Consider the following 19,830-nt stretch of genomic DNA (forward strand, 5'->3'; position numbering starts at 1 on the left):
GTCACGAGACCTTAAAAAAAAACCAGCTCCAATGGAAATGAATATTTGATTGGAATTGGTTCAGAAAAAAACAGAACAAACTAAAAACAATGAATACAGACAAGGAGTTTTGCTATAATAGAACTCTTTTTCAAGAAGTTTTGCTATAAAAGAAATAAGACATTGCAATTGGCTCAAGCTAGGACAAACAATATATCCACAGTATATAATAAAGGGCAGATGGGGACAGATGGGCACAGATGCTAGGTTTACAGATGCAACGGTGACAACTTTTAAAGATTCTTTTCTGATTGCATCTATTTTCTCAGGGCAATAGGGAGCAAAATGAGAGGGAGGAGATATGAGACGTGCAATAACAGAGTAAAACTATGAAACCAGTCATTTAGGACAATGTAACAGGAAAGACTGGGTCACTAAGGACACGATCACGAGTTTCAAGCAAGCCTAGGTCAGCATGCTTATGTGATGGGTTAACATTTTGACTTAAAAAACAAATAAACCTGCTCTATAGTCTTTTATTTAACCAAATGTTCTATCTGAAGTTTTTCTTCACCACCAAAGAACTTATCCATGTAACCAAAACCCACCTGTACCCCAAAACGATTAAAATAAAAATTTAAAATAAAAGACCTGGCTGGGCGCGGTGGCTCACGCTTGTAATCCCAGCACTTTGGGAGGCCGAGGCAGGCGGATCACGAGGTCAGGAGATCGAGACCACGGTGAAACCCCGTCTCTACTAAAAATACAAAAAATTAGCCGGGCGTGGTGGCGGGCGCCTGTAGTCCCAGCTATTCGGAGAGGCTGAGGCAGGAGAATGGTGGGAACCCGGGAGGCGGAGCTTGCAGTGAGCTGAGATCGCACCACTGCACTCCAGCCTGGGTGACAGAGCAAGACTCCGTCTCAAAAAAAAAAAAAGAAAAGACCTGTGCCAACAGGACACAGGAAAAAAAAATTAAGTTTTTCTTAAGTGACGGTTCCATTATCCTAAACAGATCATCTGATCTGCATTTGAATATACATGGCAACAGCAGTATTTTTCCATGAAATAAACACTAACACAGAAATGTATGGCTTATGGAGTACGTCCCCTCTCCAGGGTACATTCAGGATTTCTCTTCCTCATTGTCTGATATTCTTTCACACAGGGTCTAAATTGTGCCCCTTTTGGCCTTTATGCTGTTCTATTACAGATTTTGCATTACTTACATATTCCTAAGGCCTATTCTCTTATATTTGGTTCTAGTTAACCCACTACTATAAATTTTCAGGGTCTGTCTTGTTTTGCATGATACACTACCATTTCAATTTCTAGTCATTTCTCAAGACCCTAAAGTTTCATTTAGAAACTTCTCTTGTGCTAACACAATGTCCACCTGAGATCTCTATATGACACACTCCTATAGTACTAGTGAATGAAACCGAGAAAACAAAATAACCAAATCCTACCAACAGCCAAGTCTTTTGCTATTATTGCACCTAAGCTATTCCTGAAGAAATAATTTAATGAGATCATCTTATAAGGAATATTTATTTGGTAAACTATCTCATAGAAATAGACTCTAAAATCAAACAATTTCTTAAACAACAGAGAGCATAATCCCAATCTCTCCCCATGAAAAGCCTACTTCATAACTGAAGTACCTAAAGCCCATGAACTGCATTACTAGAAGAAAGGAGGGAAAAAGACATTTACTAAACTTCCACAGGAAGACTGTATAAATCTGGAAGTGGTTAAGTACACATCAGCCTGTATCCAAGAATACTACTCAGTCTCAAAAATTAACTGAAAATCTAAACTTAAAATGGATACTTCTTTGTTCTTGGTAAGGCTCAGAAAATTACCATCTATTTAAGTACGCATGGTACTAGTTACATGTCAACTGACATAATAAAAAAGGTGAAGTGGACAATCAGTATTTCAAACCCAATACAGGGAAATCACTAGACGTAAACAAGAACTTTTAAAAGCTATTCTTGAGCTCCAGTTTAAAACAAACATTCAGGACTGGAATCTTCAGAATTTTCTAATATCTTGAATATCCCCATCTTCTCTTTAATTGGTCCTGAAGCATTCATTTGATCTAAGGGAAAAATATTAAAACAGGTACATTTTAGAAGTATAAGAAGAAGAAATCGTAAAAGAAACATCCGGGGGGAGGGGGCAGGGACAGCATTAGGAGATATACCTAATGCTAAATGACGAGTTAATGGGTGCAGCAAAACAACATGGCACATGGATACATATGTAACAAACCTGCACATTGTGCAGCACATGTACCCTAAAACCTAAAGTATAATAATAAAAAAAAAAAGAAACATCCAAGATGATGTTATGAGAAGTCAGTCATCTGTCCAAAATTATAAAACTCACAGTAATATAGGGCACTCTCTTCCTTAATCACCAAGATTTAATAGCAGTGAAAGCAAAAAGGTACACTATTCTTAATACAACAACTAGAATCAGACTCTTGGGAGCATAAAATCTAAAGCATCAGTTTGCTAGTCAAAATCTCTTTTGCTGAATTTAAGGTAAGATAAACAAGTCAAAGAGCAATAAATAACATCAATCTGAATCATGTTGTCAGAAATGTTTTAAAAAGAGGCCTAATCATGGTTCGTTTAAAAGCTGAAAACACACCACAAAAAGCTTACCTTGAGAAACATTTTGAATCAATGACAATATGTAGTCTCCTAAATTTTTATCAGCATTGACAGCTGTGAAATGCAATCTGATTTTAATTTGTATTACTGATTTCTAATCATCCTTGTCTGTTCATTAGACATTTCTTTCTCTCTTGGTAATAGCCTGCTCTTATATTATCCGTTTTTATTATCAACTTTTATTTACTTGCATATCCTAAACACTTCCTGTTATATGTTGCAAATATTATTTGTGGTTTGTCTCTTATCTCTTTATGGTGTCATCTGTCTTATAGTAGTCTTTCCTATTAATGTAATTAAAACCTATGAAACCTATCATATAATTTGTGATTTCTGTATTATAAAGAATTCTAATTCTAAGATCATAAATATATTTTCCTGTCTTTCTAGGTTAAAATTCTACCTTTAATATTTAGGTTTTGAACACATGGATTGTTAATTTATCTGAAGTTTGTAAGTGCAGTGTGAGGTGAGGAGAAGCTAAGTTAATTTTTTCTCCTATTAATTACTATTTCCCCAGATCATCTACTGATTAATAGGAATTTCCTATCAGTGGTTTGAAGTTCCATTTGACATTTATTAGCTTTTCATGAAAGTTGTCTTTCTAGATTTACCATATTGTACTTCTAGCCAATATATCACACCATGTGCTAATTCTACCATCTTGATTATTATGACTTTTCAATCTTTAATAAGACTTTATACCTGGTATAGAATATCTTGTGCTTCAAAATTGTCTTGGTTCTGGCCCTTCACTACTCTTTCATATAAATTTTAACAACAGTCTGTTTTACAAAAAGTCATTCTGGGATTTTTTTTTTTTTTTTTAAGAGACAGAGTCTCGCTCTGTCGCCCAGGCTGGAGCGCAGTGGCACAATCTCCATTCACTGCAACCTCCACCTGCCGGGTTCTAACAATTCTCCTGCCTCAGCCTTCCGAGTAGCTGGGATTACAGGCACATGCCTCCATGCCCGGCTAATTTTTTCTATTTTAGTAGAGACAGGGTTTCACCGTGTTGCCCAGGCTGGTCTCGAACTCCTGAGCTCAGGCAATCCACCTGCCTCAGCCTCCCAAAGTGCTAGGATTAAAGGCGTGAGCCACCACACCCGGCCATCATTCTGGGATTTTAATTAGAAGAAAAATTCAAGAATATAAGTTAGTTTTGGGGAACACTGACTTACACTTTGTAGTAACCATTCATATCCACAAATACAGCTAAATCTGTATGTTTACTCAGTCTATTAACGTCCTTCAATGTTTCATAATTCTGTCCTTATATAAACGTGTTAAACATTGTTAAACTTTAATTGTAGGCATGTTAATTTTGTAGCTGTTGTAAAAACCTTCATTATTAAACAATTATTGCTGTTACACATATTATTAATAAGCAATCTTCTTAAATTCTATTTGAAAAGACTCTGGATTCCCTTGGACTTCCTATGAAGATAATCAAACCAGACCACTTGCAAATAAAAGCAATTTCTATAATGCCAGCACTTTAGGAGGACGAGGCAGACAGATCACTTGACCCCAGGAGTGTGAGACCAACTTGAGCAACATGGCAAACCCATGTCTCTACAAAATACACAAAACAGAATTAGCAGGGTGTAGTAATCACACCTGCAGTCCCAGCAACTTGGGAGGCTGAGGTGTGATGATTGATTGAGCCCAGCAGGTTAAGCTGCAGTGAGCCATGATCATACCACTGAACTCCAGCCTCGGTGACAGAACAAGACTTTGTCTCAAATCAAAAAAAATTATGAAGATGATTACGATATTATGGCAAGTTGGTTTTTGGTATCTAATTAGGTGATCATCTAGTTCTCCATTATTTAATTAATATGAATTATATTATCAGATGTTAAAGAGTCCTTACATGCCTCATATAATGTTATTTTTTAATATAGTTAAGATGTGACCATGATGCTGTATTTCTCATATTTCTCCCTAAACTATTTCAAAGTTAAAATTTAAATATACATGCAAATAATCCAGAATATCTAAAACAATCTTGAAAAAGAACCAAACTAGAGAAAGTACACTTCCCATAAAGCTACCTTAATTAAATCAGTGCGATACTGGCATAGGAACACCACAGAGATCAATGGCACAGAATTGAGAATACAGAAATAAACCCTTATATTTATGATCAAATGATTTTCATCAAGGATGACAAGGCAATCCAATAGAAAAAGGATCATCTTTTTAACAAATGAATACTGACATGCAAAAAGATGAAAATTCATTGAAAATGGATCACAGACGTAAATGTAAGAGCAAAAACTATAAGACTATTAAAAGAAAATATCAACACCTTGAATTAGGCAAAGGGTAGTTAGAGATGACACAAAAATCATGAGTGACAGAAAAAATTTGTTAAAACTGGAATTTATTAAAATCTAAAACTTTTGCTCTTCAGAAGATACTAAGAAAGTGAAGAGACAGGCCAGAGTAGAAGAAAATGTTTGGAAAATACACCTGATTTAAAAAAAAAAAAAAAAAACTTCCAACCACATATATTTTATTTTGATTCAATAAGACATAGAATTGAATTTTAAAATGAACAACATATTTGAAAATAAGGTATCATGACACTGTAGCCAGTGCCACCCAGGTAAGTAATAATTGAGTCTCAAAAAAAACAAAAACCAAGGCACAATGGCTCATGCCTATAATCCCAGCTTACTCCAAAGGCTGAGGCTGGAGGATCCCTTGAGCCCAGGACTTTTAGGCTGCAAAGAGCTACAGTCGCACTCCTGCATTCTAGCCAGGAATACAAAGCAAGACGCTTTTTTGTTAAAAACAAAGACTCGGGTTTGTAGTTTCTGCCTGTATCCGTGATATGAATGTTACCGCCATCACCAATTTCAAAAGACCAAAATGTCACGGAATACAATTGGGAAAAGAAGATTATACAATATCTCCACTATACAGGTGCAATAGATAAATAATCAATAGCCTAGACGACAGTAATATGTTGTAAAATAATTAGCAAATTATGAAGTACAGAATATTATTTTTGTTTTCAAAATAATTCATGGTCATCAATGTAGGCATCAGATCATAAGGTGGTATTCTAAAAACTGATAAAAAAAAGAAGCAATATATCCTGCCTCTCTTCTATCTCAGGGAAACTGTAAGGGAAAATTCTTAAATAACCCAGCTAATAAAAGAATGACAGAACAAGAAAAATCACCATTTTGCAATATAATGGTTCTAATCAACCATTTTCAAGGGATACTAAAAATCATCACGTTAGGCTTGGCGCAGTGGCTCATGCCTGTAATCCCAGCGCTTTGGGAGGCTGGGGTGGGCAGATCACCTTAGGTCAGGAGTTCAAGACCAGCCTGGCCAACATGGCGAAACCCTGTCTCTACTAAAGATACAAAAATTAGCCAGGCGTGGTGGCAGGCGACTGTAATACTAGCTACTAGGGAGGCTGAGGCAGGAGAATCCCTTGAACCTAGGAGGCTGAGGTTGCAGTGAGCTGAGATCGTGTCAGCACACTCCAGCCTGGGCAACAGAGCAAGACTCTGTCTCCAAAAAAATAAAATAAATCATCATGTTAAATAAAGGATGAAGGCTGACAAGACACTTTATAACATTATCTTGATTAATCTTAGCTCACTGGAAATAAGAAATCCAGACATGATGTGCCTCCTTGTATGACGAAAAATATGAGAACAAAGCACTGGTATTCTTAACTAAGATAGGAACTTGAATATATTTACAAGTGTTACTTACCAGTTTACAGAAAATATCTGAATTATGGAAGAAGTTAAAGATAATGACATTTATGGGCAAAATGTCATGTCTGAGATTTGATTTTAATACTCTGAGAAGAAAAATGACAATAAAATAAGATTGGATACGTGTGACTGAATGAATTGCACAAGAGGTTCATTACATTATGCTAATTATGTGTATGTTTTGAAGCTTCCATTTAAAAAAAGCATGATACTTACCAATAAGATCACTTCGATCTAACAACAACTCTAGATCTTTATCACTAATGACCTTCTCTCTTGATCCTTTTATTTCCCTATAGAAAACAAAATATTCAAGTCTATGTGAATAATTCAAAGCTACAAATTAAATCTTTCTAAAATTAAAAACTCACCTTTCATAATCTCTAGATTTTAATAATTCCATTAATTCCTTAGGATCTAAGAAATTCTTAGACAGATTTAATCCAGACTGACCACCTTTGAAATGATCTAAAAAAAAAATGAGAAATTAAAAAACATTAAAATTCCTTTTAAAACTACAATACAACATATTACAAACCAATCACAATGGCTTGCATTAAGAAGGACGGCAAAAAACAAGTGTTGATAAAAAATAAAAGCAAATGAAACTCTCAGGCTTCACTGGTAGGAGTGGAAAATGATATGTCCACTTTGGAAAAGGTTGGTAGTTTCCAGTAGTTAAACACGCACCCTCCCTAAGATCAAGGACCAAAAAAGGCATTATTTCCACAAAGACTTGTACAGGACCAACTTATTCATAACAACCAGAATCTAGAAATAATTTAAATGTCGACCAACAGGAGAATGGAAAAAACAAAATATTCACCAATTAAAAGAAAAAAATTCTACTAAAAACAACACAGATGACTCTGAAAAAATATATTCAACAAAACAGCTAAACAAAAAAAAGACTCATCAATGTGACAAAAATCAGAATACTGGATATGCTTCCTAGTGATGGTAGATGATACGGGGAGCATAGGAATTACTGGAAAGGGTGAAGAAAGAAAATTTCTTGGATGATGAAAATGCTACCTTGATCTGGATGATAGTTACATAGGAGTACATACATCTGGTCAAACTTCATTAACCTGTACATTTAAGATCTGTGCATTTTGCTATATGTATGTAATAACTCAACTGAAAAATGTCAGCATTTAAAAAAATCCCTTCAAAATTTTCTACAAAATTAATCTACTAAAAAATCGAAAATAGGGCTGAGCACAGTGGCTCACACCTATAACTCCAACACTTGAAGAGGCTAAGGCAGGAGGATCACTTGAGTCCAGGTGTTCGAGAACAACCTGGGTAAAAAAGTTAAACGGTCTCTTAAAAAAAAAATTATGCTTTTTCCCCAATGCGAGTTCCAATTACAATCTAAATGTTTCACCAAATTAATTTTGTCTAAACCTTAATACACTCTTACCTCAAAACTCAGAGAAAGTATTTACAAGTGGAAAAGGAGTATAAATTATTAGTGATTTCCAACATTATTTTTCACATTAACATTATCATGTTCCCATTTCTCTAGGCTTGATGATTTACATAAATAATTTTCAACATTTCTTCAGGTAGCTATTAAGCCATTTATTCAAGGAAAATTTTATGATGAATGGATAGAAGTAGAACTCTAAATCTCAGGAACAAAACGTTTTCACCTATGTCAGTTCCCCACCTCCTCAGAATTTTTTCTAGATTAAAAAGCATTGTTGAAACCCATCTGGTTATGATAAGGAAATGAAAAAGGAAAAAAAAAAAGTGTCCAAAACTATAAAAAGGGCATTCTGCAGTGAAATATTCTGTGAAACAGTAGGTTCAATGAATAAATAGATTTTTTATAACACTTAAATACACTTAATATTTTAATATTTAATATATGGAACTTGCAAAATACTTATCTTAAAACTTTTAGCAAGCCAATCTCCTATCAGGAACACGTAATTATCCTTGACCTCTTCTCTCTGCCCATCTGCTCTTCATCTACATATCTACATACTCACTAACATTCTTTCTTTGTCTATGGTGACTAACTTAGTTTAGGCTTCCAAATTCCCCACTGCTTATTTAAATCCTGTCATATCAGGCTGTAATTTTTTTTTTTTTTTTTTTTGAGACAGATTCTTGTTCTGTCACCCAGGCTAGAGTGCAGTGGCACGATCTTGGCTCACTGCAACCTCCTCCTCCAAGGTTCAAGTGATTCTCCTGCCTCAGCTTCCCCAGTAGCTGGGATTAGAGGCGTCTGCCACCACACCCCGCTAATTTTTGTATTGTTAGTAGGGATGCGGTTTCACCATCTTGGCCAGCCTGGTCTCAAACTCCTGACCTCGTGACCTCCTGACCTTGTGATCCACCCACCTTGGCATCCCAAAGTACTGGGATTACAGGTGTGAAACACAGAACCCTGCCAAGGCTGTAACATTTTATAAAGAAAATAAAAACAAAATCCACAACACACAATGCACAATTTAAACAATAAAGCACTATATAAGTGTTATTTACTTTTATGGATGATCAACTTTTCCAGTTTCCTTTTAGCAGATGCTCTTTCCACAATTTTCTGATCAATAGTATTTGCTGTAACAAGGCGATAAACAACAACTGGCTTTGTCTGACCAATTCTATGACATCTATCCTGGGCCTGAAGATCCGACTGGGGGTTCTTAAAGTTAAAAAGAAAAATAACATTTAACGGTATTAGGTTAAAATGAACATAAACTCATATGGATAACGTCAACATGAATGATCTAGCCAGGAACTTTTAAATAGTGGTGTCTTAATTCAAACTTCCAGAGTGGCTTCATAGACAAAATTATCATTCCACAGATCCTTGAAAATATTAACAAAAAAGTTTAAACACCCTAAAGAAAACATTTCAGGCTGGGCACGATGACTCACTCCTATAATCTGAGCATTTTGGGAGGCCAAGGCAGGAGGATCATGTGAGGATAAAAGCTCAAGACCAGCCTGGGCAAAACAGTAAGACATGGTCTCACTAATTTTTACATTTTTTGTGGGCATGGTAGCATACCCATAAACCCAGCTACTCAAGAGGATGAGGTGGGAGGATCACTTGAATCCAAAAGGTCAAGGCTACTGAGCCATGATGGTGCCACTGCACTCAGGCCTGGGTGATAAAGTGAGACCCTGTCACTAAAAACAAAAGTAAAAAAAATTTTCCATTTTTACTTGCAAAAAACTTTATGAAGAAATAACTTAGCTGAAAATGGGTATCTTTTCAAAATAGGTAAGTAAATTTATAACATGTACCATTAAAAATTAAAAATGGTCGGGCGCAGTGGCTCATGCTGGTAATCTCAGCACTTAATCCCAGCCTGGGCAACAAGAGCGAAACTCCTTCTCAAAAAAAAAAACAAACAAAAAAAAAAAACAAATTCAGAATGGAGGCTGGGTGTGGTGGCTCAAGCCTGTAATGCCAGCACTTTGGGAGGCCGAGGTGGGTGGATCACCTGAGGTCAGGATTCGAGACAGCCTGGCCAATATGGTGAAACCCCGTCTCTACTAGAAACACAAAAATTAGCCAGGCATCGTGGCGCACACCTATAGTCACAGCTACTCGGGAGGCTGAGGCAAGAGAATCACTTGAACCCAGGAGGTAAAGGTTGCAGTGAGCCAAGATCGTGCCATTGCACTCCAGCCTGGGCGATAGAGTGAGACTCCATTTCAAAAAAAAAAAAAAAAAAAATTCAAAATGGAAATATAATCAGCATAATCCTTGCTATACTTCCAACTTACCCAATCACTATCATAAATGATAACTGTATCTGCTGCAGTCAGATTAATGCCCAGGCCACCAGCTCGTGTACTCACTAAGAAGATAAACACCTCTGGATCTGTGTTGAAGCTGTGCATCTAAAAGCAAAAAAGATGTAAATACAACAGATTAAATTAAATTAACCAACAGGACTGAAGGAGAAAAATGTTTTCAATTACAACTATTAAAGACTTAAGCAAAGGAGGCCAAACAAATCATTCAGATCTATAAAACAATTACGTTAACAAAACCTCTGCTGTTACCTTTATCATCCAAGCACCTATATTAAAGAGATCTTAATTTTGTTAAAAACCATGTATCACAACAATGTTTAAATAAGAAAAGCTAATATCAAAAAATGATGAAAAAATTGTAGTTGTTATCTAACATATGGGGTGGGTGGGAGGGAGGATTGACTAGAAGGGGGCACAGGAAACTTTCTGGGCTGATGGTAACATTCTATATCTTAATAGGGGTTAGGTATAAATTTACATATGCATTTGTCAGAAAGATTCAGCAAATGTATACATTGTTTGTTTCAGTATGTGTAAATTTTACCCCAAAAGATAAAATATGCTGAAGTCATTACGGAAAAGGGTAGTATCATCTATATTTTATTTTTAAATGCACCAAAAAAACAGGATTAAATGCTGAATGGATACAGCAAAGCTGCTATTACAGGAAATGTGTTTTTAAAAAGGTATAGTCAAATGTTAGCAGCAGGTTGTAGGTGGATTTACAGTTGCTTTTTTTTTTCAACTTTGCCATATAGTTGATATTTTCATAATAGAAAGTTGGGGACAGGGCAAAAAGACAAAAAATTTCCTGCTATCCCAATATTCTTACAGTGATGGTTAGGTAGGATATTATTAATAAGATTGTGCCAGAAGATATATATATTTGCGAATCAAAAATTAAGACTTCTTAGTACGAAATCAAAATGTTTGTTTTTGGTAAAACCACAGGGTTTCTGGTCATTTCTATCTTTTTATCAATTTGTGGGTCTATTTGGAATATTACTTCAGAAATCAAGATGGGAATTATAAAACAATAGTTTGGTATGTATGACATAAGCAGTCTTACATTTTTTTCTCTCTCTGAGTAAGACATGGACCCATCAAGCCTGCTGAAGTTGAAATCTCTGAGATGGCAGTAATCCATCAAAATGTCCAACATGCTTGTCATTTGTGAAAAAAGCAGCACCTGAAATTAAATATATCTTAATATTTCTAATGATTGATTAAAAAAATAATTGAACGATCCAAAATTCCAATTAAAAGTACCACCTTGTGACCTCTTTTTTTTAGTTCTGGCAGCATTCGATCCAAAATCAAGAATTTCCCAGAATTTGTTACCAATTCTTCATCGATCTTAAGAAGGGGCAAAGGAAGAAAAAATAGAAAACTGTTACTTACTTTGTTTAAACAAAAGCCATTTGGAAAGTTCAATTTTCAAAGCCAAGTCACTTAAAAAACTTAAAAACTGACCTGTTATTCAATCTTTGTAAAATCAGAAGATAGTTATTACTCAAAGACATACTCTAGAATGTAAAACCAGCAATTTTACAAAAACAAAGTACAAATACAACTTTGATCTAACCTCAACACTCCTCCCTCAAAGCCATTGTGAAAGAGAACAATTATGTCAAACTTAATGGGTGCATACTCAGGCTTATTCTTTATAAGTGAGTTATTTCCAACTAAATGTATATGTAAACTCCTGCTAGAATTCTTACCGGAAATTAAGAGAAAATACAGGAGCTGATAAGTAATCTAAATATTGTGGAGAAAGACTTTTTCACCTTCTGGTAAAATTACCTCATGAGGCCTCCCTCCCTCCGCCCCCCCCCCCTTCTTTCTTCCTTTTCCCTCTGTGGCCCAGGCTGCAATCTACTCAGCTCACAGCTGTGCCCCGCACCGCAGACTGCCGGTGACTGCCGCCGCTCACCGCCTGCTTTTTCTCCTTTCCCTGCAGGCGCGGTTTCACCATCTTGGCCACGCTGGTCTCCAGCTCCTGACCCCGAGTGCTCTGCACGCCTCCCGAGGTGCTGGGGCTGCAGACGGAGTCTCGCTCACCTGGGCTGGAGTGCGGTGGCGTGGTCTTGGCTCGTGGCAACCTCCGCCTCCCAGCCGCCTGCCTTGGCCTACCAGTGTGCTGGGATTGCAGCCCCTGCCCGGCCGCCGCCCCGTCTGGGAGGTGAGGAGCACCTCTGCCCGGCCGCCCCATCTGGGAAGTGAGGAGCGCCTCTGCCCGGCCGCCCCGTCTGGGAAGTGAGGAGCACCTCTGCCCGGCCGCCCCGTCTGGGAAGAAGTGAGGAGCGCCTCTGCCCGGCCGCCCCGTCTGGGAAGTGAGGAGCGCCTCTGCCCAGCCACCCCGTCCGGGAAGAAGTGAGGAGCGCCTCTGCCCGGCCGCCCCGTCCGGGAAGTGAGGAGCCCTCTGCCGGCCCGGGGGGAGGAGCCCTCTGCCCGGCCACCCGTCGCCTGGGAAGTGAGGAGCGCCTCTGCCCGGCCACCCGTCGCCTGGGAAGTGAGGCGCGCCTCTGCCCGGCCACCCATAGCCTGGGAAGTGAGGAGCGCCTCTGCCCGGCCACCCATCGTCTGGTAAGTGAGGAGCGCCTCTGCCCGGCTGCCCCGTCTGGGAAGAAGTGAGGAGCACCTCTGCCCGGCCACCCATCGTCTGGGAAGTGAGGAGCACCTCTGCCCGGCCGCCCCGTCTGGGAAGTGAGGAGCACCTCTGCCCGGCCGCCCCGTCTGGAAGTGAGGAGCCCTCTGCCCGGCCGCCCCGTCTGGGAAGTGAGGAGCCCTCTGCCCGGCCGCCCCGTCTGGGAAGAAGTGAGGAGCGCCTCTGCCCGGCCGCCCCGTCTGGGAAGTGAGGAGCGCCTCTGCCCGGCCCCCCGTCCGGGAAGTGAGGAGCCCTCTGCCCGGCCCCCCGTCCGGGAAGTGAGGAGCCCTCTGCCCGGCCCCCGTCCGGGAAGTGAGGGCCCTCTGCCTGGCCACCCATGCCTGGGAAGTGAGGAGGCCTCTGCCCGGCCACCCCGTCTGGAAGTGAGGAGGCCTCTGCCCGGCCCCTCGGGAAGTGAGGAGCCCTCTGCCCGGCCCCCCGTCGGGAAGTGAGGAGCACCTCTGCCCGGCCCCCCGCCTGGGAAGTGAGGAGGCCTCTGCCCGGCCCCCCGTCTGGGAAGTGAGGAGCGCCTCTGCCCGGCCGCCCCGTCTGGGAAGAAGTGAGGAGCGCCTCTGCCCGGCCGCCCCGTCTGGGAAGAAGTGAGGAGCGCCTCTGCCCGGCCGCCCCCCTGGGAAGTGAGGAGCGCCTCTGCCCGGCCGCCCCTCTGGGAAGTGAGGAGCGCCTCTGCCCGCCGCCCCGTCCGGGAAGTGAGGAGCCCTCTGCCCGGCCGCCCCGTCCGGGAAGTGAGGAGCGCCTCTGCCCGGCCCCCCGTCCGGGAAGTGAGGAGCCCTCTGCCCGGCCCCCGTCCGGGAAGTGAGGAGCGCCTCTGCCCGGCCACCCGTCCGGGAAGTGAGGAGCGCCTCTGCCCGGCCACCCATCCTGGGAAGTGAGGAGCGCCTCTGCCCGGCCACCCATCCTGGGAAGTGAGGAGCGCCTCTGCCCGGCCACCCATAGCCTGGGAAGTGAGGAGCGCCTCTGCCCGGCCACCCATAGCCTGGGAAGTGAGGAGCGCCTCTGCCCGGCCACCCATCATCTGGGAAGTGAGGAGCGCCTCTGCCCGGCCGCCCCGTCTGGGAAGAAGTGAGGAGCGCATTTGCCCGGCCGCCCCGTCTGGGAAGTGAGGAGCGCCTCTGCCCGGCCACCCATCGTCTGGGAAGTGAGGAGCGCCTCTGCCCGGCCACCCATCGTCTGGGAAGTGAGGAGCGCCTCTGCCCGCCGCCCCGTCTGGGAAGTGAGCGCCTCTGCCCGGCCGCGCCGTCCGGGAAGTGAGGAGCCCCTCTGCCCGGCCACCCATCGCCTGGGAAGTGAGGAGCCCTCTGCCCGGCCACCCATAGCCTGGGAAGTGAGGAGCGCCTCTGCCCGGCCACCCATCATCTGGGAAGTGAGGAGCGCCTCTGCCCGGCTGCCCCGTCTGGGAAGAAGTGAGGAGCGCCTCTGCCCGGCTGCCCCGTCTGGGAAGAAGTGAGGAGCACCTCTGCCCGGCCGCCCTGGCTGGGAAGTGAGGAGCGCCTCTGCCCCCCTGGGTACCCGCCGCCCCGTCTGGGAAGAAGTGAGGAGCATCTCTGCCCGGCCGCCCCCTCTGGGAAGAAATGAGCAACGCGTCTACCCGGTCGCCCTGTCTGGGAAGTGAGGAGCACCTCTTCCCGGCCGCCCCGTCTGGGAAAAAATGAGGAGCACCTCTGCCCGGCTGCCCCGTCTGGGAAGTGAGGAGCGCCTCTGCCCGGCCGCCCCATCTGGGAAGAAGTGAGGAGCGTCTCTGCCTGGCCACCCCGTCTGGGAAGTGAGGAGCGCCTCTGCCCGGCCGCCCCGTCTGGGATGTGGGGAGTGCCTCTGCCCGACCGCCCCGTCTGGGAGGTCTACCACGGAGGCCAGAAGCAATCTGGGGGCTGGACGTGGTGGCTCACGCCTGTGGTCCCGGCACTCTGGGGGGCCGAGGCGGGTTGATCACTTCAGGCTAGGAGTTCGAGACCAGTCTGGCCAACATGGCGAAACATGAAAAATACAACAGACAAACCAACCAACCAACTCAGTGACAACAAAACAGGTCTACCCTGGAGTCATACTCTAATTTTTTCTATTTTCCTCCCTTTCTGATCCTTTATCCCACTTTCTTTTTCTTCCTCTTCCTTCTCCTTCTTCTTTGTCAAATAGAGGATTGAGTTATTATCACTGATCCATATAAAGTCCCTCTCTCATTTATTTTAATTCCCACCCCCCATTTCTATTCCCCGACTTCCCATGTGCAACCTTCCTAATATGTTTGATACGCATCTTTTTGTTTGTATGTATTTTTAGAAAATGTTTATTGTTTTTGTATGCAAAAAAAAATTAATAAAAAAAAAAATTACCTCATGAGAGAGCTACTTTGAGTGGGAAAGTTTTGTCTTCTTTCTTACTCTAATAATTAAAGATGTAAAGCAGTGCCTCTCAAATGGGGACAATTTTGCCCTCCACCTATCCCCAGGGTATATCTGGTGGTGGCAGCAAACTTTTTAGTTGTCATAACTGAGGGAAGTGAATACTAGTGGCATCTAATGGGTAGAAGACAGGGATGCTGCTAAATGTCCTAAGTGCACAGAACATTACCTCCTAAGAAAGAATTCTCTGGCCCAAAATGCCAATATTGCCAGGAGTGGAAAAGCCTATTGTAAACTACCTTGAAACAATGGTTATTGAGTGTTACTAAGAATTTATTTCTATTAATATTATGCTATCTTTCTATCGACTACCCAAGAAAGCAACTTCATTTACTTAATTTGAAAACCTCCAAATCAAAATTAGTTTTATTCTATGGCTACCTGTTGATCTTTAAGCAATGAGCAACCAGGCTGATTTTAATAAAAATAGTGAAAAGATGACCACTCTCTCTAAAATATAGCAAGTAAACATGCAGAGTACAAATCAATTACCAAATTTAGAATTCTTAGCTGTTCACATAAAATATGTACATAAAAATATTAGCTGCATAGAGGCCAGGTATGGTGGCTCTTGCCTGTAATCCTAGCACTCTGGGAGGCTGAGGCAGGATTGCCTGAGAAACCAGGAGTTTGAGACCAGCCTGAGAAACATAACAAGACCCTGTCTCTATAAAAAATAAAAAATAAAAAAAAACTAGTTGCTCATAGAAAGTGACCATTTTTCTAGCCCTGATAAGGTTCTCTGAAATTTCAGAAAGAAGACTGTCTCAGCTTACTGAAGGATTACAATCTTCATGACAAATAGCACCATACTTATTTTTAATAATTATAATCAAAACAAAGTAACACTTTCCGCCAATATAAAAGTAATAGAAATCAAAACAGTAAATTAGAATTAAACAGTATTCACCTTAAACTCTTGTGTAACAGGGTCTATAGGATACTCAATCAAATACGGATGATTACAACATTTACGAAGTAGCATCATTATATTCTGCAGCTTCAGATTAACTTCAGATTCTACAGGGATATTCACTTCCACAACAGTTCTACCAAAACAAATAATGCATATACATGAGAAATGCAAAAAATGGTCACAGTTTAAAGAATACTTAAATTCACTTTTGAATTCAAACCTTTCTCGGTCCACCTCTGGCTGTATTTGACTGATCAATTTTTCCAATTCATTAGGGAAATCATCTATTTTGCTGTAATTTATTGATTTTCTCGTTCGTCGTTTTGGTCGACCAGTAGGACTTAACTCAATTGTTTCTTTCTAAAAGGGAATGAATTAAAAGAAATTCAGTTTATACAACTATGTCCTTAGGTTCTAAATGTAAACAAAATAAGGCATATTTTATGTACAAAATGACAATCTATAGACAAATACGAATGTTGTAGGAAATTAGTTTAATTTTAACACAGACGACAATATCTGAAAGTAAGAGGAGGGCCTTCATCTCAATAGGGAAAAATGAAGGCTGTATAAAACTACTTTGAACTTACACAAAAGGATTTAATACCTTAAAGTTGAAATATGGCTCCGGAAATTTGCACTACAGAGGATATTTCTTCAGACTGCTGTAACACTGCATGAAATTACTCATTATGAAATTGCTCATTAACAGACAAATAATGTAAATTTGTAAATAGCTAGACCCTTCCTTTAATTATAATTAATTATTAAAAAGGGAGAAGAGGCCGGGTGCAGTGGTTCAAGCCTGTAATCCCAGCACTTTCAGAGGCCAAGGCGGGCAGATCACAAGGTCAGGAGATAGAGACTATCCTGGCTACCATGGTGAAACCTCGTCTCTACTCAAAAATAGAAAAAATTAGCCAGGCATGGTGGTGGGCGCCTGTAGTCCCAGCTACTCGGGAGGCTGAGGCAGGAGAATGGCGTGAACCCAGGAGGTGGAGCTTGCAGTGAGCCAAGATCGTGCCACTACACTCCAGCCTGGGCAACACAGCGAGACTGTCTCAAAAAAAAAATGGGGGGGTGGGGGGGAGAAGAGAGTCTGGTGGTCCTATTGTTCAAAAATGCATGACAATAAATATTTTGAAAAGAAAATATATAGGTCCATAGTGTACAATAAAAAATCTGGACAGTTAAACAAAACTTAAGGGTCTCCTTCAGTTACATGATAACATCCCACCTCTATCTCCTATAATATGGTGGGTGATGAATAATAATCATCAAATTGATTATTAATCCTTTTGGTTATCAATAACCTTCTGTAAGGAAACTACAGCTTGAACATCCCTAACAGGAAAATACAAATGCTCCAATAAGCATTTCCTTTTAGCGTCATATCGGCACTCGGTTTAAAATTCTGGAGCAACTCAGATTTTGGATGCTCAATCTGTATATCTGGAGATTAGTCTAGTTGCCAAGTCCTTAGTACAGGGATTCTCAGATAACTGTGTGCTTGTTAAAAATGCATTTCCAAGTTCATCCCTAGAAAGCATGATTAGAGTTAATCGGTACGGAAATATAAATTTTTATTTTATTTATTTTTTTTTGAGACGGAGTTTCGCTCTTGTTGCCCAGGCTGGAGTGCAAAGGCGCAATCTCGGCTCACCGCAACCTCCGCCTCCCGGGTTCAAGTGATTCTCCTGCCTCAGCCTTCCTGAGTATCTAGGATTACAGGCATGCACCACCACGTCTGGCTAATTTTGTGTTTTTAGTAGAGACAGGGTTTTCTCCATGTTGGTCAGGCTGGTCTCGAACTCCCGACCTCAGGTGATCCACCCGCTTCAGCCTCCCAAAGTGCTGGGATTACAGGCATGAGCCACCGCGCCTGGCCTAAATTTTTAGTTAAGTATTCCAGATGACTGTAAAGCAATTAATACAAAGATTATCACTTACATTTTAGCAGGACTCCAGATACTAGGAAACAACTTTTGCCACTAGCCTTATGCCTTATACTCCAGTTAGAAATTCACCCAAGTCCTGAAAATGAACCAGGGGACATTAAAACTGGAATTTAGGCCAGGCGCAATTGCTAACACCTGTAATCCCAGCACTTTGGGAGGCCAAGGTGGGTGGACTGCTTAAGCCCAGGAGTCTGAAACCAACCTGGGAAACATGGCAAAATGCCAGTCTCTACAAAAAAATACAAAAAATTTAGCCAGGCAGGTAAAGGCTGCAGTGAGCAGTGATTGTGCCACTGCACCACAGCCTGGGTGACAGAGCGACATCTTCTCTCAAAAAAAAGGGAAAAAAGAGAAATTTTATATGTCAAGTTTCATTTACAGTACATTTCAAAACCACTATACCTCACTGGATCCAAACATGTTTGCAATTGTACGGTTCACAATGGCTGTATAAAAGATCTCCTGCTTCTTTGAAAGTGGAGCATAAACGACTACTTCTCGTTTAGGAGGAACTTCAAGAGCAACATCAGACTTCAGTCTTCTCAATAAGAAAGGTGTTAATATCTAAAATTAAAACATGAACAAAAAAAATGAGTATTAAACATTCTTCTTTTTTCCAAGGAATACTGTCCCCATATACTCCTTTACCTTATCTTTTGACTTCCTATATAAATAATATCAAATCTCAAAAGGTGAAAATATCTTGAGATTTTCCCAGACCAGACCAAATGATAAACTCACAGTTGTCCGCAGCATTTCAGAATTTATTATTCTTTTAAAAACTGTAAGAATCTATCTCAAATAATTTTAAAAGTAAAAATATAAAGGTAGCATTTGTATTTCTTAGGGTTGAAGTTTCAGTTATAGCCCACAACTTTCAGAATGAGATGTTATCAGCACCATACAAAAGGGGAAATAATAAAAATGAATAAAAATTACAAAATATTTTAAATAATGAGTACAAAAAGTAGAAATAATAAGACCTAGTATTTGGTAGCACAACAGGCTGACTATAGTCAATAATAATTTAACTTTCACATTTTAAAATATAAAGAAGAGTATAACTAGAGGCCAGGTGCGGTGGCTCATGCTTGTAATCCCAGCACTTTGGGAGGCCGCGGCGGGTGAATCACCTGGGTCAGGAGTTTGAGACCAGCCTGGTGAACATGGTGAAACCCCATCTCCACTAAAAATACAAAAATTAGCTGGGCGTACTGGCGGATGCCTGTAATCCCAGCTACTCAAGAGGCTGAGGCAGGAGAATTGTTTGAACCCGGGAGGCAGAGGTTGCAGTCAGCCGAAATTGTGCCACTGCACTCCAGCCTGGGTGACAGAGCAAGACTCTGTCTCCACAAAAAAATAAAATAAAAAAAAGTGTATAACTGGATCATTTGTAACACAAAGGATAATAAATGCTTGAAGGGATGGATACCCCATTCTCCATGATATATTATGAATTGCATTTCTGTATCAATATCAAAACATATACCTCATAAATATATACACCTACTATGTACCCAAAAAACTAAAAATTTTTTTTAAAATTAAAAATTTTTTAATAGAATGAGGTTTTAGACTCAGTAAAAAGCCAGCTGACCTAGGCATGCAGACATACAAGTTTCCTTCTATAAGTTCTAAAGTTTCAGGCTTAAAATTATTCTCTTTCATTAGCTGGGGTGGTTACAAATGATTATCA

General features: G+C 41.0%; 1 protein-coding gene across 1 annotated transcript in view; it reads right to left on the bottom strand.

Moving 5' to 3' along the window:
- Positions 1 to 1,512: 1,512 nt before the first annotated feature.
- Positions 1,513 to 19,830, bottom strand: part of HELLS (helicase, lymphoid specific) — a 59,988-nt gene continuing 41,670 nt past the window's right edge. The window contains exons 13-22 of the mRNA XM_012505831.2: positions 18,537 to 18,698; positions 16,397 to 16,536; positions 16,171 to 16,309; positions 11,469 to 11,552; positions 11,266 to 11,385; positions 10,164 to 10,280; positions 8,910 to 9,069; positions 6,782 to 6,878; positions 6,627 to 6,703; positions 1,513 to 2,081 (exon numbers count right to left, since the gene is read on the bottom strand). Coding sequence (XP_012361285.1) covers positions 1,987 to 2,081; positions 6,627 to 6,703; positions 6,782 to 6,878; positions 8,910 to 9,069; positions 10,164 to 10,280; positions 11,266 to 11,385; positions 11,469 to 11,552; positions 16,171 to 16,309; positions 16,397 to 16,536; positions 18,537 to 18,698 — 1,191 coding nt within the window. The 3' untranslated portion in view covers positions 1,513 to 1,986. The remainder of the gene's footprint in view (positions 2,082 to 6,626; positions 6,704 to 6,781; positions 6,879 to 8,909; positions 9,070 to 10,163; positions 10,281 to 11,265; positions 11,386 to 11,468; positions 11,553 to 16,170; positions 16,310 to 16,396; positions 16,537 to 18,536; positions 18,699 to 19,830) is intronic.

The sequence above is a fragment of the Nomascus leucogenys genome, chromosome 3 (genome assembly GCF_006542625.1).
Source record: "Nomascus leucogenys isolate Asia chromosome 3, Asia_NLE_v1, whole genome shotgun sequence".
NCBI lineage: Eukaryota > Metazoa > Chordata > Mammalia > Primates > Hylobatidae > Nomascus > Nomascus leucogenys.